The sequence below is a fragment of the Pogona vitticeps genome, chromosome ZW-PAR (genome assembly GCF_051106095.1).
Source record: "Pogona vitticeps strain Pit_001003342236 chromosome ZW-PAR, PviZW2.1, whole genome shotgun sequence".
Classification (NCBI taxonomy): Eukaryota; Metazoa; Chordata; class Lepidosauria; order Squamata; family Agamidae; genus Pogona; species Pogona vitticeps.
Window position 1 is genome coordinate 7168483 of NC_135800.1, and position 23137 is coordinate 7191619.

The 23137-nt window shown below is 45.2% G+C and overlaps 1 protein-coding gene across 1 annotated transcript; it reads right to left on the minus strand.

Annotated features, from left to right (window-relative positions):
• Nucleotides 1-468: 468 nt before the first annotated feature.
• On the minus strand, nt 469-23034 carry PSMB7 (proteasome 20S subunit beta 7). The gene is made up of 8 exons (XM_020793337.3): nt 22814-23034; nt 20710-20803; nt 20424-20521; nt 19657-19797; nt 19308-19423; nt 12978-13036; nt 1571-1722; nt 469-712 (listed from the first exon to the last, which is right to left on the minus strand). Exons 1-8 carry the CDS (start codon nt 22891-22893, stop codon nt 601-603), a joined length of 852 nt encoding a protein of 283 aa, XP_020648996.3. The 5' UTR covers nt 22894-23034; the 3' UTR covers nt 469-600.
• Between the last annotated feature and the right edge of the window lie 103 nt (nt 23035-23137).

The window sequence follows — 23137 nt, forward strand, 5'->3', positions numbered from 1 at the left end:
TTAACAAGAAGTAGGACTGAGACTAACATACTAACATGTGCTGGATTATGGAGAAAGCGAGAGAGTTTGAGAAAAATATCTACTTGTGCTTTATTGACTATGCAAAAGCCTTTGACTGTGTCAACCATAACTATGGCAAGTCCTTAAAGAAATGGGAGTGCCTGACCACCTTATCTATTTCCTGAGAAATCTATATGTGGGACAGGAAGCAACAGTTAGAACTGGATATGGAACTGATTAGTTCAAAATTGGGAAAGGAGTACGACAAGGCTGCATGTTGTCTCTCTGCTTACTTAACTTGTATGCAGAATACACCATGCGAAGGGCTGGACTGGAGGAACCCCAAACCGGAATTAAGATTGCCAGAAGTATCAACTTCAGTTATGCAGATGATGGCTCTCATGCAGTTTCAAGAGTATCTACCATAATTATTCTTTCCCCCAATAGGTCATTAAATGAGCAAATTGGTCAATTTTCATTGGGTTTTTTTAATTATTATTTCCCCATCAAGAATGCAAAGCCCAACATACAGAAAAGAATTTCCATAAACAAGCCAGATGCATATCCCCCCACCCCCAGCCCAGACATACTTTCAGCAAATCAAGATGTGTCCATTGTTTGCACGGTCTCGTCGGCAACATCAAGCACCAAGAGAGTGACTTTTTCAGAGAGAACACCTGTAGTGCCTTTCTCACACCTGTATCTCCCTTGCCTGTTGAGGAAAAAGACATAATTATGAAGTAACATCACTCTGAAAAGCTCCACCTCTCAGAAGCCACCAAGAAACAGTAAGCGGAGTGTGAAGTAATGATATCTGTTCTGAGACCAAAAACAGGATTTTTAAAACTGAGAAATCACAGGAAAATAAAACTTGGGGAGGGGGGAGACTGGGATTGCCTACAGCTTAGGAGCCCACACAGGTAAGAGCCTCTGGCATGTTGAATCAGGACACAGTACGGACAAGTGATTCATGAATCCACACAGTTTGCTCAATGAAAACTAGATTCAGTAGCTGTTGAGCTCCTCCTAGGATTTCCTATAGCAATGCTCCCGAAAAGACAAGATGAGGGAACCTATTCATAAATTTGATGAAACAAAATGGATACTGGTGGTTGTTGTAGGTTTTTCAGGCTGTTTGGCCGTGTTCTGGAGGTTTTTCTTCTAACGTTTTGCCAGTCTCGGTGACCGGCATCTTCGGAGGACAGGAGTCAGAATGCTGTCTAAGTTCTAACTCCTGTCCTCTGAAGATGCCATCCACAGAGACTGGTGAAATGTTAGGAAGAAAAACTTCCAGAACATGGTCAAACAGCCCGAAAAACCTACAACCATCCGGCTGTGAAAGCCTTCGAGAATACAAAGTGGATATTCTATGCATGTGCCCTGCACACCCAAATAGTCACTGCAAAAAGGTCTTCTAGAAAGGGTTTTCTCCCATGCTTCTCTGGGTACTCTCCAAACGCTACACAAACATTAAGATTTAGCTAAGGGCCAGCTATCAAGTAAGAACTAGCAGATGCAGGATGAATGCTGCTTGCTCAAAAAGGAGAAACACACAAACACAAACATGTACCTTTCCCCTTTCTTGTTGGGCGTATCATAAGGACGAAGGAAGTCCAGCTTGTTCTTGCTGAGGACGCAGAGGTCAATATTACTGCCAGAGCCTAAGTCGTTGTAAATGCCAGCTGCAATCGCATCTCTCACAAGCTGTTTGGCTTCTTCCTCCTAAGAAGGAAAAAGTACGAGCAAACACCAGATCGTTAATCCCTGCTCTATGCGCAAGCAGTTGCACCATGCTGGTCAGGAGGTACTTTCCCTTATGTGCTTATCTTTGGAAGGAGGAAAAGCAGAAGATGGAACTGGTTTGGAAAGCATGCAGGTGCTACTGAACTGGAGATATTGCTCAGTTCAAATACTCAGAGAATGTGGCTATAATAACTATTACAAGAGGTAGAGAACCCAGTTTATTGCTACCTGGGAAAAGAGGAGGATCTGTACCAAGCTGAATTTCTGGGTTCCATCGGCCACCAATGGAAGAGGTTCCATATAGGGAGGGATTTCAACTTTTGTATGTTTTCAAATCAGCAAATTATTTGTCACCTAGCGCCCCAAAAGCCAAACCTAAACCATCTGCTTCATAAATCATTAAAACAGCAACCCAAGCCTTCTAGGTATTTAAACCTCCCAGAGACTGGCTAGTTACACATCCTGTTGAAGTAGCTAAAGCTCTCCTTGTAATACTTCTGTAACAGCAAACGCTAAGAGCAAATAACCCCTTTCAATCAAATATTTTCCAGTAGAGACCAGATGTTTTGCCCCTGAGCAAAATAGAAAAAATGGGGTGGAGGGAAAAAAAATCCAACGCCCATTACTTTAGCACCCTCTACAGGCTCACTGAGGGAAAAGGATTACTGTACTATTCCAGAAGCTCTTCTCGACAATGATCTGTGGGGTTAAAGAGGGATCTGTTCACAATCAAGTTGCTGGGGATCAGCCACAGTGTTAAGCTGAAGTTCCTCTTTTCAGGAGTACAGATCACACGCTGCTCAAGGGATCTTCCAAGTATGCCACCATGATCCTGTCCCCTACACACTGCCAGCCAGAACACCACTGTACTCTCAAGCTAACAGTGGGAAGATTAATATGCAGTTTGAATATTGAACCCACAGAGAAGTGATTGTGTTTTTTCCCCTTCTCTGCAACACAATGCTTCTGGCCCAGCTACACCTGCAGCCACCACCTGCCTCAGCCTTGGCCAAGGTGTGCAAACCTTTCTAGCATCCAGGGTATTTGCTTCACTGATACGTCTGTGCTCAGCCAAACCTGTCCATTTACGAGGAAAGAAGCACAACATTTGGCAGGCGCAGAAAAAAAACACATGGCGTTACTCCTCAGGCGGGACAGAGTGGTTGCTGTTTTTCAAAGTCTCAACTTTGGACAATTACTTGAGTAAACCCTCAAAACTACTTAAACTTTCATTTTAAAACTCAACTGAGCGAAATCCCAGTATGGTTTAAAACAGCGTTCAAAGTAACACCTCCCACATCAGGCGCATGTACCATTTTGAGTACATTTTGTTGAATCTTTCCTGTTAATTAAGGAGCAACACATATGACTGGAATAAGACTTCTGCACAAGATGACTGGAAAGCCATAGTGAAATCCATGTTCTGCAAATGTGCCAACTTCACTACTGAGTGAGGGCCTCGGAAGATGAAACACACCGGCTTATCGTGAAACTGCTGACAATCACAGCCTTAACTATGGTGGCACAGATGACGCAGTCTAATAATTAAATCTTTTTTTAAAAGTACCCTAAAAGTTCCAAGTATTATGAAAGGGGCACTTCTTTCTTTATGGTTGCAAAGCCCAAGCGAACTGGGAATATCATTCCCGTAGGCCTGTGGCCGCTCTTTAAATGAGATTGCAGTAAGAGTGATGTACTGTAATACAAGTCAGCTGTGACAAGTGGCCCTTTATAGACCGCTCGCCTCGCCTCCGCTGCCATCTCACACGATGCGTCCCAAGGCTCCAATGTGCTCTTCCATTTACCGCCACAAGACAAATGGGCAGCGCTTGTAAAAAGGCACAAAGAGGTCCAGGCCGGCCGCGTAATGGTCACCACAGATGTGCCGAACTGCCAGAGGGGGGGCCACGGCAGACCCCCAAGTTCATTAAACTGACCAGTAATGGATCTCTCAAAACGCGTCGAAGGAATTGGAGCAGTAAAGGCGAAAATAAATAACTCAGCATGGAGGGCTCATCCGAAACGGTATTTGATAAATTATTTACAACGGAAGGAGATTGTCTGCATTTAATTTTGGAGCCACTGGTAGCATCTTTAAAAGATGATTTATGTGCTGTAATGCCATTAAACTCTATATTGGCCCACTGCTGGCTGTAAAGTCTGCTGAGATTTAGAGAATGAGTTTTAAAGTGTCACAGCAACATCACAGCAGAGAGACAGTATCAAATCTTTACTTTAAGCCCGTTATCTGGAGAGTTGCATTTTGTAGACGCTCCAAAACTGATAGATTACCTCTCTCCAACTGCAGTGAAAAGAGTCCCAAACAGTCGTTTCTAGTCGCCCACTCCCCAGTCCACCTACAGGATGGAACATTTTTACATTTCTTTTGCAGACGAGGGAAAGCAGAGGACTCAAAATCCAGGCTCTGGGGATGGCTTCCTTTGCGTAGGAAGACACAGCCTGGTGTGTGTCTGTGGCAAACTTTCAACCACTTCCTTTTTATTTCTGGACGCACTTTTCCCTCCAATGAAATAATACGTGACGGTTTAAGGCATGCTACTCATAAAATCTGGACAGGGAAGGAAGTTAATGAATTTACATTCACATATTTAGAGCCTGCAAGCAGTTTTTACACCTCTGGAAACGGTTCCATGCTCATGAAATGGTACCCACAACCCCAGTGCTGTCTGGATGGTCCACAGTTACATCTTTTTCCAAACAGACTGCCACAGTTCCAGTGTGCACATCAGAATTACGTTCAATGCCCTTTCTCCACAAAAAAAAAACAAAAAACAAAAACTAAAGTGTACAAATTACTTTAAGTGAGAATCTGAGAGAGATAACTGGGCTGAGAGGATGGAGGCAAGAGGCAAGTCGGAGAAGCAGTAAAAATCTATATAGAAGTGGTGGGAATTTGGGACTACAAAAACGATAGCTTTTGAAGGATACCTAGACCTAGAGGCAGATAATTAGACCATGGAAGAGTAATCGGCAGCCTCGATTGTGTAGAAATGCGGGTACGCCTGTCTTCTGGGAGAAATTGTGTAGAGATCAATACGTAACTGGAAGCAAAGCTAAATCTGCTGGGAAGCTTCGGGAGAGAACTGACCCAGCATCACCACTCCAAATCAAAAGGATTTGATTACTTCATACCTCTCCCACCCCGTTTTTTTTAACCACAAAAGAAGAAAAGCTGGAAGTTGACCACTTCATCTAGGCTGCAGCCTGTGACTGTTTCCATTTCATCTTCAGAGCTGTCAGAAAAAACACACTGACAGAGAGTTGCATTCTCGTGTTCCCTGTTTCCCACAGAACAAGAGGAAAGCAACAGACATTGACCACCAGTGTCTGAAGCACAAACTTCTACTAAATGAAAAACACTGAGAGACTCCACTTGCCTTTTGAGCAATTAATCAGGAATGATTGTATCAGAAGCCTTTTAAATTCTACACCGAGTGATGCTTCTGCTTTTGGGCCGTGGTTTTACAGGGCTCCGGCAGCATTTCTCTCATAACCCATGTAAACGAGACGAGATCTCAAGATGGCCACCACCTCAACCTCAGCTGCACTCGCTTATGCAATTCTGTCTTGTGCACATATGCGCACCTGAGGAAGCTACCTCTGCCTAGCAGACGGTGCCACTGCTATAAAGGCAAGCTGTGTGAACGTGGAGGCGTTTCACCGAACAGGTAGACAGCACAAGTAATAGAACCAACTTGCATTTATTGCTCACTGTTTCTCCCTCTGTTACAACTATCCAGCAGTAAAAATGAGATTAAAACATCAAATGCACAGATGCTCAACATGTTCCTAATCCTGTGACAGTGCCAGGAAGTGAAGGGGAACCTATTCCTCACCATGAACCAGATGCAACATGAATTCTTGCCTTTACAAAGCAAGAAAGCAAACAGATGCCCTGCACAGTCATCCTGCAAAGCTCAAGGTGGCAACAAAACTGGTCTCCATTCTATTTCTCAAAATACCAAAGAGTACCAGAAAAAGGGTACTTCTCTAGTATGTGTGATGATTTTTAAAGTATGCATTCCCCACCAGCAGTTGCGAGGACTGTCCTCTATGAAGGATGTTGCACCTCGATTCTCAAAAAGCTGCAACAGTATACCTCACTTTTGGCACCTGTCCTGGAGCAAAGCAAACCTTCAGGCTGGTCCGCTAACTTGCCTTTTCTAAGAGCATAATGTGCCTCCAACAGGAGAGATGTGCCAGAATTTACTACTGCAGGAGGCACAAAATTATGTGAAACTGGTGTGTGTGTGTGTGTGGAATTGTGTTTCTGGACTCCCAAATCTCAGGAGGAAATACCTGGAGATTCCGGAAGCTGGAACCCAAAGAGACATACCTTTGTGGCCCTCATTGAAAACGCTGTGTGGTGAAAAGGCCCATTCTTGTCCCTTGAGACCTCTGTACCAAGCAGAGCTTTCAAGACTGCTCTAAACATTTCTCGTGAAGAGAGCCCCGACTGTTAGTCCAAGCGTCGCCATCGACTAAGTAAGCAGACAGCTTGTTAATTGCTCTCCATCCTGGGAAACAGACGACGCATTTTAAGAGATTTTCAGGGAAGAAAGAAATAAGCTTGGCTGCTCTTTAATCACAAATATCTACTTCCCCAAAGCTTTGTTTGATGTGCTGCCGGGCTTGAGCGCAGCGGAAACTATTTTGTGGGAACAAGAGGGAAGCCTTCTTCAGCTGGGACTGCAAGATACACAGGTAAGACGTTTGCATTCACCCCACATGAAATCTGAGGATCAGCATGTCAGGATCTGAAGCAGGCAGAAGGAATAGTATGAGCGTCCTGACGCTGGGCATTTTGTAAAGATGCAGTGCTGCATGATTTGACACGTACACACGAGAAACAACCAAACACAAAAAGGAAGAAATTTAAACTTCGGCAGGCTTTGTTCCAAAGTATCCCCCCCCCCCCCCCGAAATATCAATTTCCTTAAAAAGGCTTTAATTACAGCTGGTTGGACTGAGGCTGTTCTCACCATGCGCTGTGCAAATGCTTGTAAGCCGGGCCTCCCTTCCTCACATCCTACAACACAAGTATAATAAAACCTGTGAATATTTCATATCAGTGTGAAATATGCTGGAGTATCAATTCAACATCTGTTGTCTTTAGGGCTCTGGAGTCCCGCAGTGGCCCTTTCAATTTGTAATTGAGTTCTATACTGAATTAATCAGCAGTTTGTCTTTTTTAGGAAAGAAATCTTTCCTCGTAACCTCAATTTACATTAACAATTTATATGAAACTACCTGCCAAGGCAGAAAACGTACGATTCTACGACTACCGTTCAGAAACACTGGCTCCTCTATTTCACTTCCCATACAAACAGCGATGCAAACGATTCCAGGGGATAAAAACCTCACCTTTCTGGAGCCAGCTTGCACTTAATTTTTTTAAAAGGGGCTGGCTGAGGCTGCATCAAAACTTTTGAGCCCTGCAAGGGAAAAAGGCCAACGCATAGGAGGTGCTTTTACTTTGTTACTGGTGGCTTTCCAAAAGGACATGCATTTTCTGAGGCACTCGCTGTGGCCAAATAAACCAGACTTGTGTCGGGAAGCAAAGTTCAGATTAGGTGAACACTAGCAGAACTCAAACCTCAACTTCTTAAATCCAGTCCTCGTAGTCCAAGCTCTCCCGGTGCCAGAGAAGCACTGAATCTCAGTACGAGGAGGAAGAGGAAGGAAAAGACGGCTTACGGGACTGTGAGTGGTGTTGCAGAAGACGGAGGGGTGTACTGCCCACTCCTCATTTGGTATTAAAGGCACCCTGGTTCAAGGTCTGTTGACAAAAGAGGGAAGAACTCTTTGCCCCTGAGAAGGGGACCAAAATGAACTGCTTAGTTTGCATAAACTTTTTTCTATGATGACTAAAAATAACCACAGACGTCAAGGGTTTCTGGATACCCACATGATGAGAGGACAAAAAGCAACAACAACCTGTAAATGATACTAACTGGTTCCTGTAAAGTTCAGGCAGAAGCGGCTGTGTGTCGGAAGTGTTCCATTTCAAACACATGCTGGATGAACGGAAACATCTAGCCAAAAATCTTGCATCGTAACTAATTCTCACACCACACACATTGGCAAAGAGAAGTGTTAAGTAATCATAACTTTGCCAGAGGAAAACCCCATCCCCGGAGTCAAGGAAGGAGGGAAGCTTAAGCCCAGCAGATTTATAAGCTGCCTTGGTTCCTCTAGGCCAGCGATGGCTAACCTTTTTGAGCCCCAGTGCCCAAATTTGGGGGGGGGGGGGGAGGGAACAGCGGGCAGCGGCGGAAGCAGAAGTGGTAATCCCAGGCACGGAGGTGCCTCCAGTCCCCACTCCGGATCCGCCTCCAATTGTACCCAACCCCTGCCAATGCCAGATGCTCTGGATCCTGGCTCGCCGCCTGTTGGGGTACTAGCACTGCGGCTGCAGCCGCCTCCTCAGGTTTGGCTGCTGGGCGTAACAATCCGGCGACTTATGGCTCACATGCCCACAGAGAGGGCTCTGCATGTCAGCTGTGGCACGCGTGCCGTAGGTTTGCCATCACTGCTCTAGGAGAAAGGTGGCATATAAATATTTAAATAAATAAACCGTTGGACTTCCAGCTCCCAGCATCCTCTCAATCAGAACAGCCAGTGGTCATGGATGCTTGTAGGTGGAGTCCACTAACATCCAATGGATCAATGAGTACCCCCACTCTTGCGCATTTTATTTGTGGGAAAACAATTACAGATCACTCACAACTAGAAAATCTCTAGCTTTGCTTTTAAAACGCCTGGTTTGTTCTACCAATAACTCGGCAGCATAAAATTAATTTTGTTGCAAACGGGTAGAAAGGCTTTGAGCCAGTCCTGTAAGAAAGAGAAACCAAACTAACTACCCCCAATGATGCTAGCATTGAAGAGAAAAACGGAGGGAGAAACCTTATGGTTTTTGGAGAAGACTGTATTTACTCCGCAGAACCTCTGTGATGGGAATGTGCCCTAGAAAAAGCTATAAAAAGCAGAGAACACAACGGAAAGAGAAAGGATGCGGTGTGCTTTTCTGGCTCGCAGCCTGATCTACTGTCACACATACACAAAACGCAAGGCACTTATTTTTGTAAAGGGATCTAACTTTTCTTTTCTTTTGCATTTGCTTAAGCTGTGTGCACACCGCCAGTGGGGATGCACGTAACTCAAGGCAGCTCCCCAGCTTAATGTGGACGCTCTCCCTTGATCTCCATTGTCTGCTGGCAAACTTCCCAGTGAGCGGTCACCTTCCTATGGAGTCATTAAAACGCCGAGTGTCAGCTGGGGGGATTAGCCAGAAGACACCCACACCTGAGCCCTGTAGCAGGGACACCGGCATTTTTGATCAGTCCCACTAATGAAGGCCCCATTCATATGCAGCTTGTCACTGCTCCTGAGCGTCACTCAGCCACACAGGCAGCCTAAATGAGACTGATGAGGTGACAGATCAAGATTAAAGTTTGGGCTGCGGTTTAAAAAGAAAAACAGTCCCTCCTCTGAGCAAAGAGAGTCAAAATGCTCAACCTAATCATTTCCCAATAGAGGCTTGAACACAAAACATGATTCTTGGATCTCCATTCTCAAGAACATCCTTAACAGACCAGTATCATTTCATGTCCATCCTGAACAACCCCTGACAGAGAGTTCCCTCCTGATAGTTATCTCCTTACTCTCCAGAACCATGGTTGGAATGTAACGTGGCAGGCATGGAAGCCACCTTTCTGCCTACTTCTGAGCAAGCGACCTGTGCAAAGTGCCGGTAATGCATCCACCCATCCCCTTCCAAAAGAGAGGATTATTCTCTAGTTGGGAATCACAACTGGACGAAGGCCGTAACTTCCAAGCATCTTCAGCTTGGCGATTGCTAGTTAATTTTTTTTTTTACAATAAAGCTCCTTTCCTGTGGGAGCACACCAATCTGCCCGAAGCGACGACCCAACCTGTGATATCAGCCTCACCCTGAAGCAAGGAAAAGCGTCAATCTCCTTCCTCCCTGAGTAGCTGCTTAGAGACAGTCTTCCATGCCTGCCTCTAGTCTGATGATGGCACCGCCTTGACGTAGAATCAAAATACTTAAAAAGGTAAGAGGATGCTCTGGTGTCAACCCAGTTCAAGGGTGGAATCAAGAACAGCCTCCCAAGGAACTGGGACTTCTATGGCTCTGTAAAAAGCAGCACATTCTGCAGAAAGAACGAAAAAGGGATTTTTGGCCCACAGAGTCAGCCAAGGCTGCATCTCCCTGCCCACATTATTTCAGGTGCCCTGACGAGCACCTCTTCCTGCCTTCGTTTGTGTCTAGAGGCATCCACAGGCCTTTAAGGAGTAAAGCGGTTGCCATTTTTGGCAAGCTGTAACTCTCTTTCTCCGAGGCTGGCATTCACCTATCTACAGGGCAAGCTCCTGGGCAAAGCTCGTGGCTTCACGTTCCTACTTGGGGAAGGGCTGCCACACTTACCCCCGACAAAGCCACTGCTACCTAAGACTCCTGACACCCTGCCTTGCAGGGAGGGGGACGGGCCCGGCTGGTGTGAGGATGCCTGAGGCATCGGCGGAGGCATCAGCGACTCATCTTCAAACGGCGGAGAGCCAGGGCTGGAGAAACCCACGAAAATTGGCTAAGCCTGCAGTCTTGGTTTCTTTAAGTCGAACAGCTTCAAAGCCTGCGATTCTCACTGTAGGGCACAGCAGCTGCCAGAGCCGGGTTGATCCTCTCAGCTTTTGGCAGCCCTCAACTTGAAATTCCAGCAAAAAAGAAATTCTTCAAGTTGCTATTATTGCCTGTCACAGATTTATAAATATTGTGTGCCGTGTGTTGTGGCACAGCTCTCTAGGGACGCCGGCGCACGCCAAAAGGAGCGTAGAAAGGGGAAAAAAAACCCACCAGCTCATCGCCTTCAAATAAATGCTAATTTCTTTTAACTGTGCTCACACGACGCTTTTGGTGAGCAGCTTCAGTAGTACAGAATATATATCAGAGCGGGGAGAAAGGCTGATTGTCTTTTCCAGCAATATTCGGCTGCTACTTTCATTAGGCTTGTTTAATTAGATTCCAGATGCTAATTTGCAAGTTGATACCAGAGGGTGCTGGACAGTCTGCCTTTGAATCGTTTCTCTGTGATGTGATGGTCTTGCGGTACGCCACTGCCCTTTCCAAGCTCAATCAAGACATTCTGACAATTAGCACAGAATGAAGCCGCATTCATCTTGACAGGGGGAAAAATATTAATTTCCTACCCATTTTAATGACAAGGGCCCTGAGAATTTTAAAGTTCTTACCACCGCAGCAGCGTATGGCAAATTCTGCACAGCCAACTTCTAGAAATAGACAGAGATGCACTTCATGGTGTTCTAGTCCTCCAAACAAAGGGGCTGTCATTGTGTTAACACGTTTTGTGCTTTGATTGCCTTGGGATCTTCCAAAAATTAAGGCTAGAGAGATCTTCCACTCTGCCTAAATCAGCTTTTCCTTTCAAATACGCCCCACCCCCAAGCAGAATTATATCATTTCCACTGCCTAGAAAGCCATCACTTCTTGTCTGTTCCGCTTACAGAAAGCAGAATACTACTGCGAAACCAGAGGCATTGCAATAAAACCTTCTGCTTTTTAATCTAAGATGCATGGACCGTAGGAGGGATCCTCACTGAGGACAAAGAAAGAAAAAGAAAAAAGAAATGGGACAAGGATTGTTCCTTAGAATCTCATTGTATCAACACAAAATGCAAGTGCTGTTCTGGATGGGGAACCTTCCTCTTTCTTTCTTCCTAGTCAGAATTCAGCAAAGAGGTGCCTGAAGGTAGAGTGACCCACAGGTCCTCATCTTCACCACCTCCAAACTACAGAGTTGGAAAGGGCCCTATGGACCAGAGCCATCCAATATAGGCAGCTTTGACGACCGTGGGGCCCCTTTCATACACGGATAACTATTTCCTCTCCTTTCTGTGGATTCCTGGCTGGGCTTAACACAGCAGAATATTTTTTTAAAATGCCACTCCAGTGAGTTTCCTATCAGGCTGGCCAACTTCTGCCCCCCATTTTAACCAATTGGTTGTTTCAGTAAAGCTGTGAGATAAATGAGTGGTTGGTGGTGAGGATTTTCCCCTTGATGTGGTGACTCTAGGGTTCCACTGAGCCACGAGTGACAGTGTAGGCACCGACATCTGGCTCCAAAAGCCCACAGGAATGGATCCTGAGCTTTAAACATGTCAAGACCAGCCATCACCAGATTCTGCCACGATGACAGGAGCAGAAGTCTCCCCCTGTTTTACACCCAAATCTATGCTTATATGCTGATAGAGAACAATAAAAATAATGCTGTACCCAGCATGATTAGCACCGCCAGAGCAAAGATCCCTTATCCTGAGACATCTGGTTTAGTTGGTGACTATACTTTGGTTTCTCTTCAGATCGCACAAATCTTTCACCTTTTAGAACTCATGTCTTCTCTGTGGTTTCTGAGTGATGCTGCAGAACTTGTAAAATTTACTTTTTGGCCTACCTGCACTGGGGAGAGGGGGGCAAATCTATACTTTGCAGAATACTGCAGTCCAAAAAAAGTAACTTTTACAACCTCCACTTAGGGCACCAGCAATTGTGCCCCTCCCTCTGAGACCCAGGGCAGATGATGGGCTGCCGGTCATTTAAGTGGTTTGTGTCACCAACCGATGAGAGGGGAGATGGTCTAACAATTGGTAGGAAAGAAATGCAGGGAAAATGATTTACCCTGACAAAATTTCCATTCTCACCATAAAACAGATGACATATTGCCCACCACGAGGGGTAACAGTCTTTTTTATATTCATAAAATGGCAGTGCTGGGGAAGACTTTAAGGTCCCACCCCAACTCCAATCCATATCCTAACAACCATTCCAACTTATCAAGTCAATTAACTTGTGTCCTAGGGTATTCCACAATAAATAAACCCTGTAGAGAAGAACAGAGCACAAGTGAACAAGGCTGTTCAAGAACAGCTTACTGACACAGCTCAAGGGTCCCAAGGTAGGTAGAAAATATGCTACAGCAAAAGCCAGAAAACGACACTGAATTGACAACACTGGAATAGTACAATGTCCAGGGGAGGACATCCTTCTTATTCCTGTAGCTAAAAACTGACCATAATAATAAGATTTGAGGGAGAGACTCATTACACCAGACTATTCTGCTTTCTCTACAAAATGAACAGCCAGAATGGGGTCAGGGATGGCTGAGGATTTTTACCTCCATGTCAGGTTTAAACTTGTCTTCAAAAACAGCCATGGCTGCCAAAGCACCGGAACCTGAAAGGAGACGGAAAAAAGGAACCGTTAAGTCTTTATGGTGTAACTTGATCCAAACACATTTTCGTTTCAACAGGAAGAACAAATAGCGAAACAGCATCCCCAATGCCAGACCATGGAAACTGCTGGTCTCCTGTTTGCTCAGAGGACCATGAAAGAGAAATCTCATTTGTTTCAAGTTGAGTTTTTGCAAACAGGCTGAGGGTGACTTTGGAGTTGGGTCTCCAAAAGAAAGGAGCTTAAGAATGGGAGCCTCCATGTTTACCCGTCTAGTGTTTTACAAAATGCATATCCCACAGAATTACTGTATATAGAATCACCCCTTGTTCTGCACGCCCACCTCGAGGGGCCTGCTCTTGACTCCCCCATGCCACAAAACAAAGCCTGTGATATGGATTTTGTGCAGGGAGAGTCAGTCCGGGAAGAGTCCTGCTGTGGAAAACAAATACATCAAAATCCTACTGGGTCCACACAAGCTCTTGGGAGCACCTTTGAATCCTGGCCTATTCTTTTGATTGGGATCAACATTTGTAGAAATGCAGAGATATTTGTATTAGGTACCTGTATTAAAAGCCTGTCTACAGTCTTGAAGCTGAGGCTAACAAGAACTTTGAACACCTTCGTATCAGCAGAAGCAAGTGATAAGACTGAAGGGGCTGTCTGCCCAAGACAGAAACACCCCGAAAGGTAGGCACCTATTCCCTCTCCTCATCCACAACAGATTATTAGCCCCTATCCAGTTTCTGGACAGTTCCTGGTTAGTGCTTTGAACAACAAGGCAGAGCAGATAAAAGTCACAAATGTTAGCTAGGCATCAGCATCTAAATGTATCTATCACTTTTCTGACCATTTCAATGGCTGTTCCACAAATGTGCCAACAGAACCCCCTTCCCTAAAATGAGCTACAGGCAATATAAGCTTATATATGCAACCTGCAGGTGGACGTTTTAAAGAGTAACTGCAAGCAGCTCAGTATTCTTAAATCTAGCTCTGTTCAGAGAACAAGCAGCTCTTCTTTGCATAGAGACATCATCGTGTCTTGTTGCAGCGCAGACAATATTTCAGGCTGCTCTACTTGTGGAGACCGAATAAAGTTACCTCCAATTTTTTATGCCAATTAGGAGATTTTTTTGGCATTTATTACTTTTTAACTTGTTTTGCATACCGCTATCTATTTAGCTGGGTCACCCAGGACGCCGCATTTTCCATTTAAAATGATTTGTGTACATCGCTTGACCACCTCAATGGTTCCGTAAAAGAAAAAGGCAGCGATTAAACAGTTTCAAATGAGGAGTCCTGCTGATTTTATCAAGTCTGCTGAATGTATAATGAAAAGGGAGAAGCTGACAGTGACACTGCTGAGAAAATACAGACTATCTTATCTGAACCATTTAAGGAGGCCCAATTATAGATCAAGTTTAAAGGGTAGAAGCAGCAGATTTACAGACACAAATCAATGAACATGGTAATCCCAGCGAATGTGACAGATACCTCCTGTTATGGAATATTGCTGTGGTTGAGGATCGTTACCTTTACAATGCCAAATACATCACATTTATAAGCAGTGGGTACTCAGCGCATCCTCTTACGCTCCAGGCAACGGCTATTCATTTCAGACTCTGAGCCAGGAAGGCCTCCATTTTCAAAAAGCTAAAAACATGTATTAAAAATCAATTCTTTCTGAGGAGCTGAGTGGAGAAAAAAAGCAACAGTAAAGGAGAGGGCCAGCTGCCTGGACAGCAAATGCGGAGGATAACTGCGTTGAGCCCACGAGTCAAAATGAAATTAGGCTCAGAACATCCTTTTATGAGGCAAAGTCCACGAACTGTGATTGCCTGAACAAGAATAAACATGAGTCGGGGAAGAGGTGGCAAAGGATTCCAGAGACCGGCAGGAGTTTTACCAAGAGCCGTGAGGTCCTTTTTCAGTCAGACACTTGGTACAATTCTGACCATTATGGATCTGGGGAATAAACTGTAAAGATGCACACACATTGAATGGCCTCTGACCCCCTTTCCCCCAACCATGTCTCCATCACTGTCGTTTGCTTATTTGTGACAGCGTGAGCTACAGCCTACCACAAGAAAGCCTAAAGAGGCTGGAGTATGGGGGTGGCCTGTCTCTCACCCTACACTCTGGTGACCCCGTTCCATGGAGCATACATTTGCTCCTCTTCCCAAAACTGTGCTTATGACTGCAGAGTCATAACCATTCCTACAGAACTTAACAGGAAGCATATTCCTTCTGGCCTATTAAGAACGTAAGAAGAGCCCTGTGGGATCAGGCCAAGGGCCCATCTAGTCCAGCTTCCTGTCTCTCACTGTGACCCCACTAGATGCCTCTGGGAGCCCACGAGACAATGAGAGAACTGTCTCCTGATATTCCTTCCCCTGCATCTAACATCTGGAGGGACCTTCCTTTGAAGCCTGGAGATTAGACTTCCCCATCATGGCTTGTCACCTGCGATGGACTTTTCCTCCAGGAATCTGTCCCATCCCCCTGTTGAAGGCCTCTAGATGCCAGATGCCATCACCACATCCTGTGGCAATGAGTTCCACAGACTAACAACACGCTGGGTCAAGAAATCTTTTTCTTTGGTCTGTTCCCACTCTCCCAACACTCAATTTGAGTGGATGTCCCCTGGTCCTGGTATTGTTTGAGAAGGAAAATACAGTTCCAAGCTGTCTCCTGTTTCTCAGGCCATGCCTAGCATGTAATGGCAATATAGCCCAGGCTCTGGGATTTTATGAGAAGACAGTGTGACAAGCTCTGTATGGACAGGAGAACTCTCTCATTTTCCAAGGTCACCAGGATCACTTTGCAGTGGTTGGGGCAGCTTTGGAAATGACCCATCTCTCCAGTCAACAAGAATCTCAAGTGCACAGAGGTCTGGTTTGGGAACGGGAGCAGTCGGGTCTCTGGCAGGGCCCACCATCCCCAAAGCTGGAGAGAACTGGAGACCACAGACATTCAACAGCTGCTGGATCAAAGTAAGCAAGAAATTACATGCTTGCCTTGTGATCAAACCAGCACTGAAATTAGCAACACACTTCACAAACTGTCTCTCTTCTGGAGATGGGGAAAGGATTTCTGAGCAACACTCAGAAATAGCTAGAATTTCAAGCTTACAGTGTGTCTCTTCATACACCTGATAGGGCAGAGCTGTTTGACTAAAATTTGGCTGCCCAAATTAAACAGATACAAAGGGTCTTCTGCTGATATGCTGCCGCTGGCAGAATCTTTCTATTTCATAAGCATGAAAAGCTCTTGGAGGCTTGCTTTCTTCCTTTTATTAAATAGATATCCCCTGTCTTCAGCACCCACAGAACCTGTTTGCTGCGGCTGCCGCCTCTCTCTGCCACACCATCTAACATCGAGGATGTGAAGAGAGCAACATTTAGATTTCTCTAATCCATCAGTGTCAGCAGACCCTGACAGGGCACTTACTCACAAACGCTCATTGTTATTCAATTTGCTGTTCCTCCTAGGTAAGAAATCCGGCGCTCTCGGAGGACCCATCGATCGATCGGCATCATTTTTCACTCGGGTTCCTGGCTGAGGGGCCTGGTCTCTCGGTGGCACCGCCTGCGCCGCAGACAGACACTGCCAAGGCGCGGGGAGCTGATTTATGAATATGAAACAATGCCGGTGCCAGGAGATCAGGCTGAGCCACCAGAGACCACCGGAATGCATCTCGCCGCTTCCCTGAGTCTGAACTACAGACTTCAAGCGCTTTAATTGTATGCACGCATTTCATTATATAGCCATGGCCAGAAGCTCCTCTAGACAGGCAGCAATCAGGGAATCCTGCACCGTTTGCTGAAATCCACATTTGTCCTTTGTCAGCATAAACACTTTAATGTGATGTTTTCACTCCTGAGTAAGCACTGAGTAGGTTTTTCAACTCCTTCTGAGGAAGGACTTGGTTCTCTATCTACGCACACGAGTCTGGGTTTCTCTTGCCTCTGCCTATTCATGAGTAATGACATTTGTAGGCCTTCATGCCCATTTTCCTATAATATATTGCTTGCAAGAATGAAAGGGAGAAGGGAGGAGGGAAATTAGCATTCCGCTTGTATAGACATCGGAGAATCATTAGCAAAACACCAGCAGTAGTGGTTTATGTGTGTCACATTTCACAACTCATCCTATATGAGAAGGTTTGGATTTTTTACTCTCCTCTGTGATGATGGCAAGGCACATCTGGCAGAAATGGAAATCCCTGATTTCGGTCACCAACAGCTAGGTCTGCTTTGCGTGCCAGCTGGAGACATGCAGCACCCTAGAGCTTGCCCAGCACCCAATATTTTGCACACAAGAAATCCTAAAATAAAGACTATGTACCAAAGTCATGTCCCTGTTATATCACTCAAGAGAATTAGGCTGTTTTTTCCCCCCTGTTTTTCCTTCTGTTCACAAGGCGTCAAAACTGGATCGTTCTAATTTAGAACCACTGTGAAGCATTCACACTTGAGCTGGTTGCCAATGATCAGGGTATAGCTTGAGGAGATGGATTTTACCACAACAGATTTTATGACACATGATTTTTAAATTGTAATTTTTCATGCCTTAGAGAGAATACATTATATATATCAAGAGCAAAGCCTCCCCATTCTTCCTGCGTGACAATGTCAAGACGTTCAATCCTATTTAAACGCAGCTGCTATGAACATTGAACGTTTTAAAACTGGAAACCTACTGATTTAAAACATTCATATGCAACTACAGCTTCAGACTCCCATCAAAAGGTGATCCACCGAAAGCATACTACAATACTGAATATGGGATGCAAAATAAGGATATACATCCTGGCCAGGTCTGCAGCAACAGTTGTGGTCAGTGTACTAGCCTTAACAAGTGAAAGGTGTTTCCATGTGTAGGGCTGACTACCCCTTAGATTTGAACAAGACAACCCACAGGGTTCCTGCAGCACAACACCGGCCTTGATCGGTAGTGAGTTTACTTGAAGCGAAATCTTACTGACTTCAGTGGGATTTGCTCCCAAAGACCAGAATTGCAGCTTTATGTGGCTGAGGTTTCTGAGGTGTTCACATCAAGAGCTCCACTGCTGAATAAAGAGAGACAGGTGCCCAGAATTTGACTTCTCCAGTAGAGACAACTGTCTCCCAAAGACAGCAGCACTTACAAATCAGTTGTCTCTTACTGTGTTCGGTGACCGACATCGTTGGACAGCTATTCTTTAAAGATCAAGCCAAACAAACTCAAATGATGCCTGGGATACAGCAGGCAAGAGCCCGTACTCTTTGGATTCACTATATCGCTCACTAGATACACGCAATGGCACAAGGTAATTTATGGTTCTGGAGTTAAATAATTTATAAGTTTCAGGGCATATTTATAAATATTAATCCAATTTCATCTTTTATGTTAATTCATATATAAGAATCTGAATAGAATATTACATCATAAATCCTGTAACAGCCTTCTCCCCCTCCCCCAAAAATAGATTTTACGCACAGAATAAATCATATACTGCTTTGCAGAGAACCATGGCACCATCCAGTGGTCTAAGGAAGCTACTCTCTATGCCCTAGTCTAAACACGCTGGCCCAGACCTGTACTACACTGTCTTTAATGCTTGTGTTAATAGAGCTTTAGAATAGACTAAAGACATTGTGAACCAAATCAATGAGAATAAACTCAGCTAAGCACCCTCCACAGCAAACACCCTTATTAACATTTACTTTCTAGGTTTTGCAGCAATTCCTTCAGCCAACTGTTGAGAAAACATTTGCTGACTTGTACCCACCACGACAAGAGTTTTCTGTTCATTCAAGTTATTTATTTTTTGTGGCTGTCAGCCAGTAAAAATCAGCTATAGCTTAGGAACTCTGAAATGATCCTTACAGTGTAATTTCTCTAGAGACTGTGCCACTATTTCTGATACTTTGCATTTGTTTGTTATTTTGATGAAGAACTGGTGCCTCGGGATTTGATCCAGCAAAACATCTGTTATTTGGTATTGAAGTTGTGCTCTCAGGCAATTTTCTAGGCTGTCCAGGGAGGCTGCATTTCCTTGCCACAGAAGTACAATTTTCCAGTGAGTTTGATTACTTTTAAGAGTCAAGGGAGTTGATCAGGCAACAAAGAAAGAAAAACACATCCTTGTTTCAGTTTCAGTTTCTCCAGCACGAGCTACATTACATATTTTCTCTCAGGCACACAACCCAACTGTGTATAAAAATAAGATCTCCACTAGTGGGCAGTGCAGTTGCCACATTCTAAAGTTTTGAAAAATAACAAAACTTACCCATTGTAACATAAGGTAACTTGTCAGTAGATCCGTGAGGGTAGATGCTGTAGAGATGAGCTCCAGTGACATCCACCCCACCAAGGACCAAGGCAGCACCAATGTAACCTTGATACCTGAATAGAAATGTAGATGTTGTGACAAAATGTTTTCCAAACGCAAAACTTTCATTTTAAAATACCGTTTCCCCAGAAAAAGTGCTTCTGCTTGGGAAAACTGTTTAATAAACTTGTGTTTTAAACATACCATTCAGATGCAGATCCCATAATGCTGTTTAATGGTAGAGGGGCTTGAAAAACTGGTTTGGGGCTAAGTCCTGGCATCAACCCTGCATCCTTGGCATAGTTACCTGAAGAGCATCTGCTTGAGCATCCGGTTCGCGGTGACTACCCTCGGAAGCCGTCCGGTCGAGAGGGAGTGAAGCTCCATGTTCGACGAAATCAACTGAGTGGTCATTTCAGTGTCTGCAGCTGTCCCGGCGCCACAACAACTGCAAACATATTGTGAGGCAGTCAGTGGACAGCTTTTAAACAATCCTCTAGAGCAGTGGGGGCGAATCTTTTTGGGCTCACGTGCCCAAACTGAAAAACAAAACTAGTGGACAGCGCGCCACGGCAGAACTAGAAGTGGCGGCGGAAGGGGGAATCCCAGGCACAGAGGTGCCTCGAGACCTCACTTCAGATCCGCCTGCAGAAGCGCCAGCACCGTGGCTGTAGCCACTTTCTCAGGTTTGGCTGCATGCAAGGGGGGGGGGGAGTACCAATACGGCGACATATGGTTCGCATGCCGGCAGAAAGGGCTCCATGTGCCAGCTGTGGCACATGTGTCATAGGTTTGCCATCGCTGCTCTAGAGAAACTACAGCTTCCACTTGGTAGTCGCACCGTCCCCACCTTTGCCACACTGCAGAAAATCAGGCCCAAAGGTTCTCAAGAGAAGATACTGAGACGAGCACACATGTAAGGAATTGAGCACAGTTTCATTTTTAAAATGGGTTGCTTGTTTGCCTCTTCTCTCTCCAATCAATTCACTCTGCAATTTCACCCCTTAATGATTTCAGACATTCATAGGTATAATAAGCAGGCCAAGAAAAAGTGTTGCCAGTGTGTACACTTACTAGATGTTTGGAGCAATGAAGTGTATTTTTGAACAGTTCTTATCGGCTACAACCATCCCTTCGGTTGCTCTTGTATCTGCTCCAAGTATCACTCCGTCCTGCAAAAAGAAAAAAATTCTGGGATTTTTACCAACTTCCCTAGGAATAAGCCCAGCTTATCAAGCGGACTTCCTGTCATGCTTGATAAGCTGGGTACAAGACTGGGCTATTACAAAGTGAAGTTCACTACTAAATGAACACTCCCAACATCACTGAAACAAGCAGCTGGAGGAAGCAGAAGGCTCACCTTAAACACCACCCCAGCAATGGTAGTTCCCGTTTTGCGTGCGGTAGGGAGACGGAGACCCTTCTTGGCTCCCTCTGCTTCCAGAGCAGCATTCCTGCAATAAAAATAAGGAAACCATTATTTTATTTATCTATTTAATTTATATCCCGCCCATCTAGACTGAAGTCTTCTCTGGGCGGCTATGGTAGAAAACTGAAAGGGCTTCCATAAAACGTGTAACAAAATATTGACAATTGCCATGGTCAGGTTTTTAGCAGCCCATCACCACCTCATCCCCTTAAATGTGGTCTGTGGGAAAGGAAGAACAACCCTAGTCCATTCTTCTGTTTTTGGTTCACTTAATTGCGGATTTACCTGTACTGTATTTCCCTTTAGTAAATGTCACCAAAGAAAATGTACAAAGTAGCAAAAGCAATCCAGGTTATCATGACATTTAAAAGAAAAAGCAGAAACAATGTTTAAAGCCTAATTACAGAGCATCCTTCCTATACTGTAATTGGAAAGTGGAGATCTGCAAATCTAAAGAGAGCATCCCACAATTTGAGAACAAGGCTAGAGAAAGCCATTCCACACTTTACACGGCAGCATCCTCCTTTCAGCAAACCTCTCTTAAATGGGCAGGTTCCTACCAAGACAAGTTTAAACACCAAAGCCCTTACCCATGCAGGGCTTTCAAAGAACCAGGGCCAGAAAACAAGGGCCAATCTGTCCAAATGTTTCAGTGCCTTTTAAAAAATTGTAATAATTTCTAGTTACAGCTTTTAGCTCTGTCTTTTAATACTGTAATACTATAAGCTGTGGCATATACATTTTAAATGAATGATCTTGAACATCAGAATGACTCAGCAAAGGTGGCATTAAAGATGCTGCCATTAAATATGGTCTCCAGTTGATACAGAAACCAGTTTTCTACCTCATGCACAAATGAATGTTTTGGGGTTCCTCCAAATCTGAAGCTCACAGGAAACACCACTTGGATCAGATCAGATGTACTGTATATAACTATAGAATAAGCCTGTTTGAAGGCTGGGTTTTGCAATGATCAAGCCAGGCCATTTTTCATGCCCGTTTTGCACCTGAATTGCAATCCAGCTCAAAAATCTACTTTCCACTCAAAAGGACTTCCAGCCTAGTCCTTTAATTCCAAACAGGAAAGGCTCCCCCCCCCCAATTTTATAAAATCACATTGAGCCCCCAATGTTTCTGAAAAGGAGAATAGAAATGAATGTAATGAGCGTGACAAAAGCAGATATAAATACATGAAAAAAAACAGTTAAAGCCACAGGGAATATGTTTACAATGTGGATAAAATAGTGAGGGAAATTAAGTTGTGGGCTTCTGACATACAAATACATTACAATGTTGATTACATTTTTTAGTACTACCTGTGATTTTTTTTCTATTTCTCAGACTAGCATTTTAGATACACATATTTATATACTTTCAAATATTGTCTTTCACAGTTGTAAGCCGCCCTGGGCCCTTTTCAAGGAGAAAGGCGGGGTGAACACCTTTTAAATAATAAACAATAGAGTAATATTTTCATCCCCCCCCCGGTATAATCCCAAAGCCCCTTCCCACACGTTTCCAACTCTTAAGACTTCCCACTTGCCAGTCCCTCAACCCAATATTAAGACACTGCTATTTAAATATATGCAGATCTCCCTTATATCCCTAAATTACAATTAAGGGGTGGCAACTTTCCCACCCGTCTCTTCTCAGGAAAGCCACGAATTAAGTCGGGACGAGGTGTCCAGATTTTTTGGGGGGCGCCATTTTAGGGGCTTCTTGTCCCCTCAGCGACCTCCTTTCCCCTCACGGGGGTGCCGCTCTTGGGCCCCTTTCCTTCCCCCACCTCAAAAAAAACAAAAAACAAAACTCCAGCCCGAGCTTTCTAAAAAAAACCTCGGAAGAATGGAGCCTGCCGGCCTCTCGGCCTCCGGGTTTCGCCTTCTTCCTCTCAGCCACCGCCAAGCGGGCGGATGGAGGCCCTTCCGCCTGAGTCACGGTCCGCCCGGGCGCCTTCCTTAGCCGCCACCGCCGGGGCTCCTTCCTTTCTCCCCACACGCTCGGCCCCACGTCTCCCTCAGGCCGCCGGACTCACCGGGCGCAGTTGTGGAAGCTGAACCCGCCCGTGGCGGCGGTGCCCTCCAGCGGGGCCTGCAGGACGGAGAGCGTCGCCATCTTGCCTGGCGCTCGGGTGTCGGGGCGGGCCGGCTGGCTGGGCCCGGCCTGAGGGCGGGAGGAGGAAGCGGAACCGGCTTCTGAGGAGGCGGAGAAGAGAAGAGTCCCTCCCGCCTGGCGGGGAGAAAGGCGGAGAGAAGCGGCCGCCCGGCCTCCCCTTTTCCCCCCCCTCAGCGCCCTCGCCTTCCCGCCAAAACCTGAGGCGATTCCGCGGCCGCCATGATGACGGCGCCGGCTGAGGAGA

Bases quoted from the DNA above. Each gene is read 5' to 3' on its own strand.
- PSMB7 (XM_020793337.3), bottom strand. From the start codon at position 22,893: ATGGCGACGCTCTCCGTCCTGCAGGCCCCGCTGGAGGGCACCGCCGCC. The intron at 20,522-20,709 runs GTGAGCCTTCTG...TTCTTTTTGCAG, and splicing joins TTGCTGGGGTGGTGTTTAAG to GACGGAGTGATACTTGGAGC. The intron at 13,037-19,307 runs GTAAGTTTTGTT...GTCTCCTTTCAG, and splicing joins GTTACCTTATGTTACAATGG to GTTCCGGTGCTTTGGCAGCC.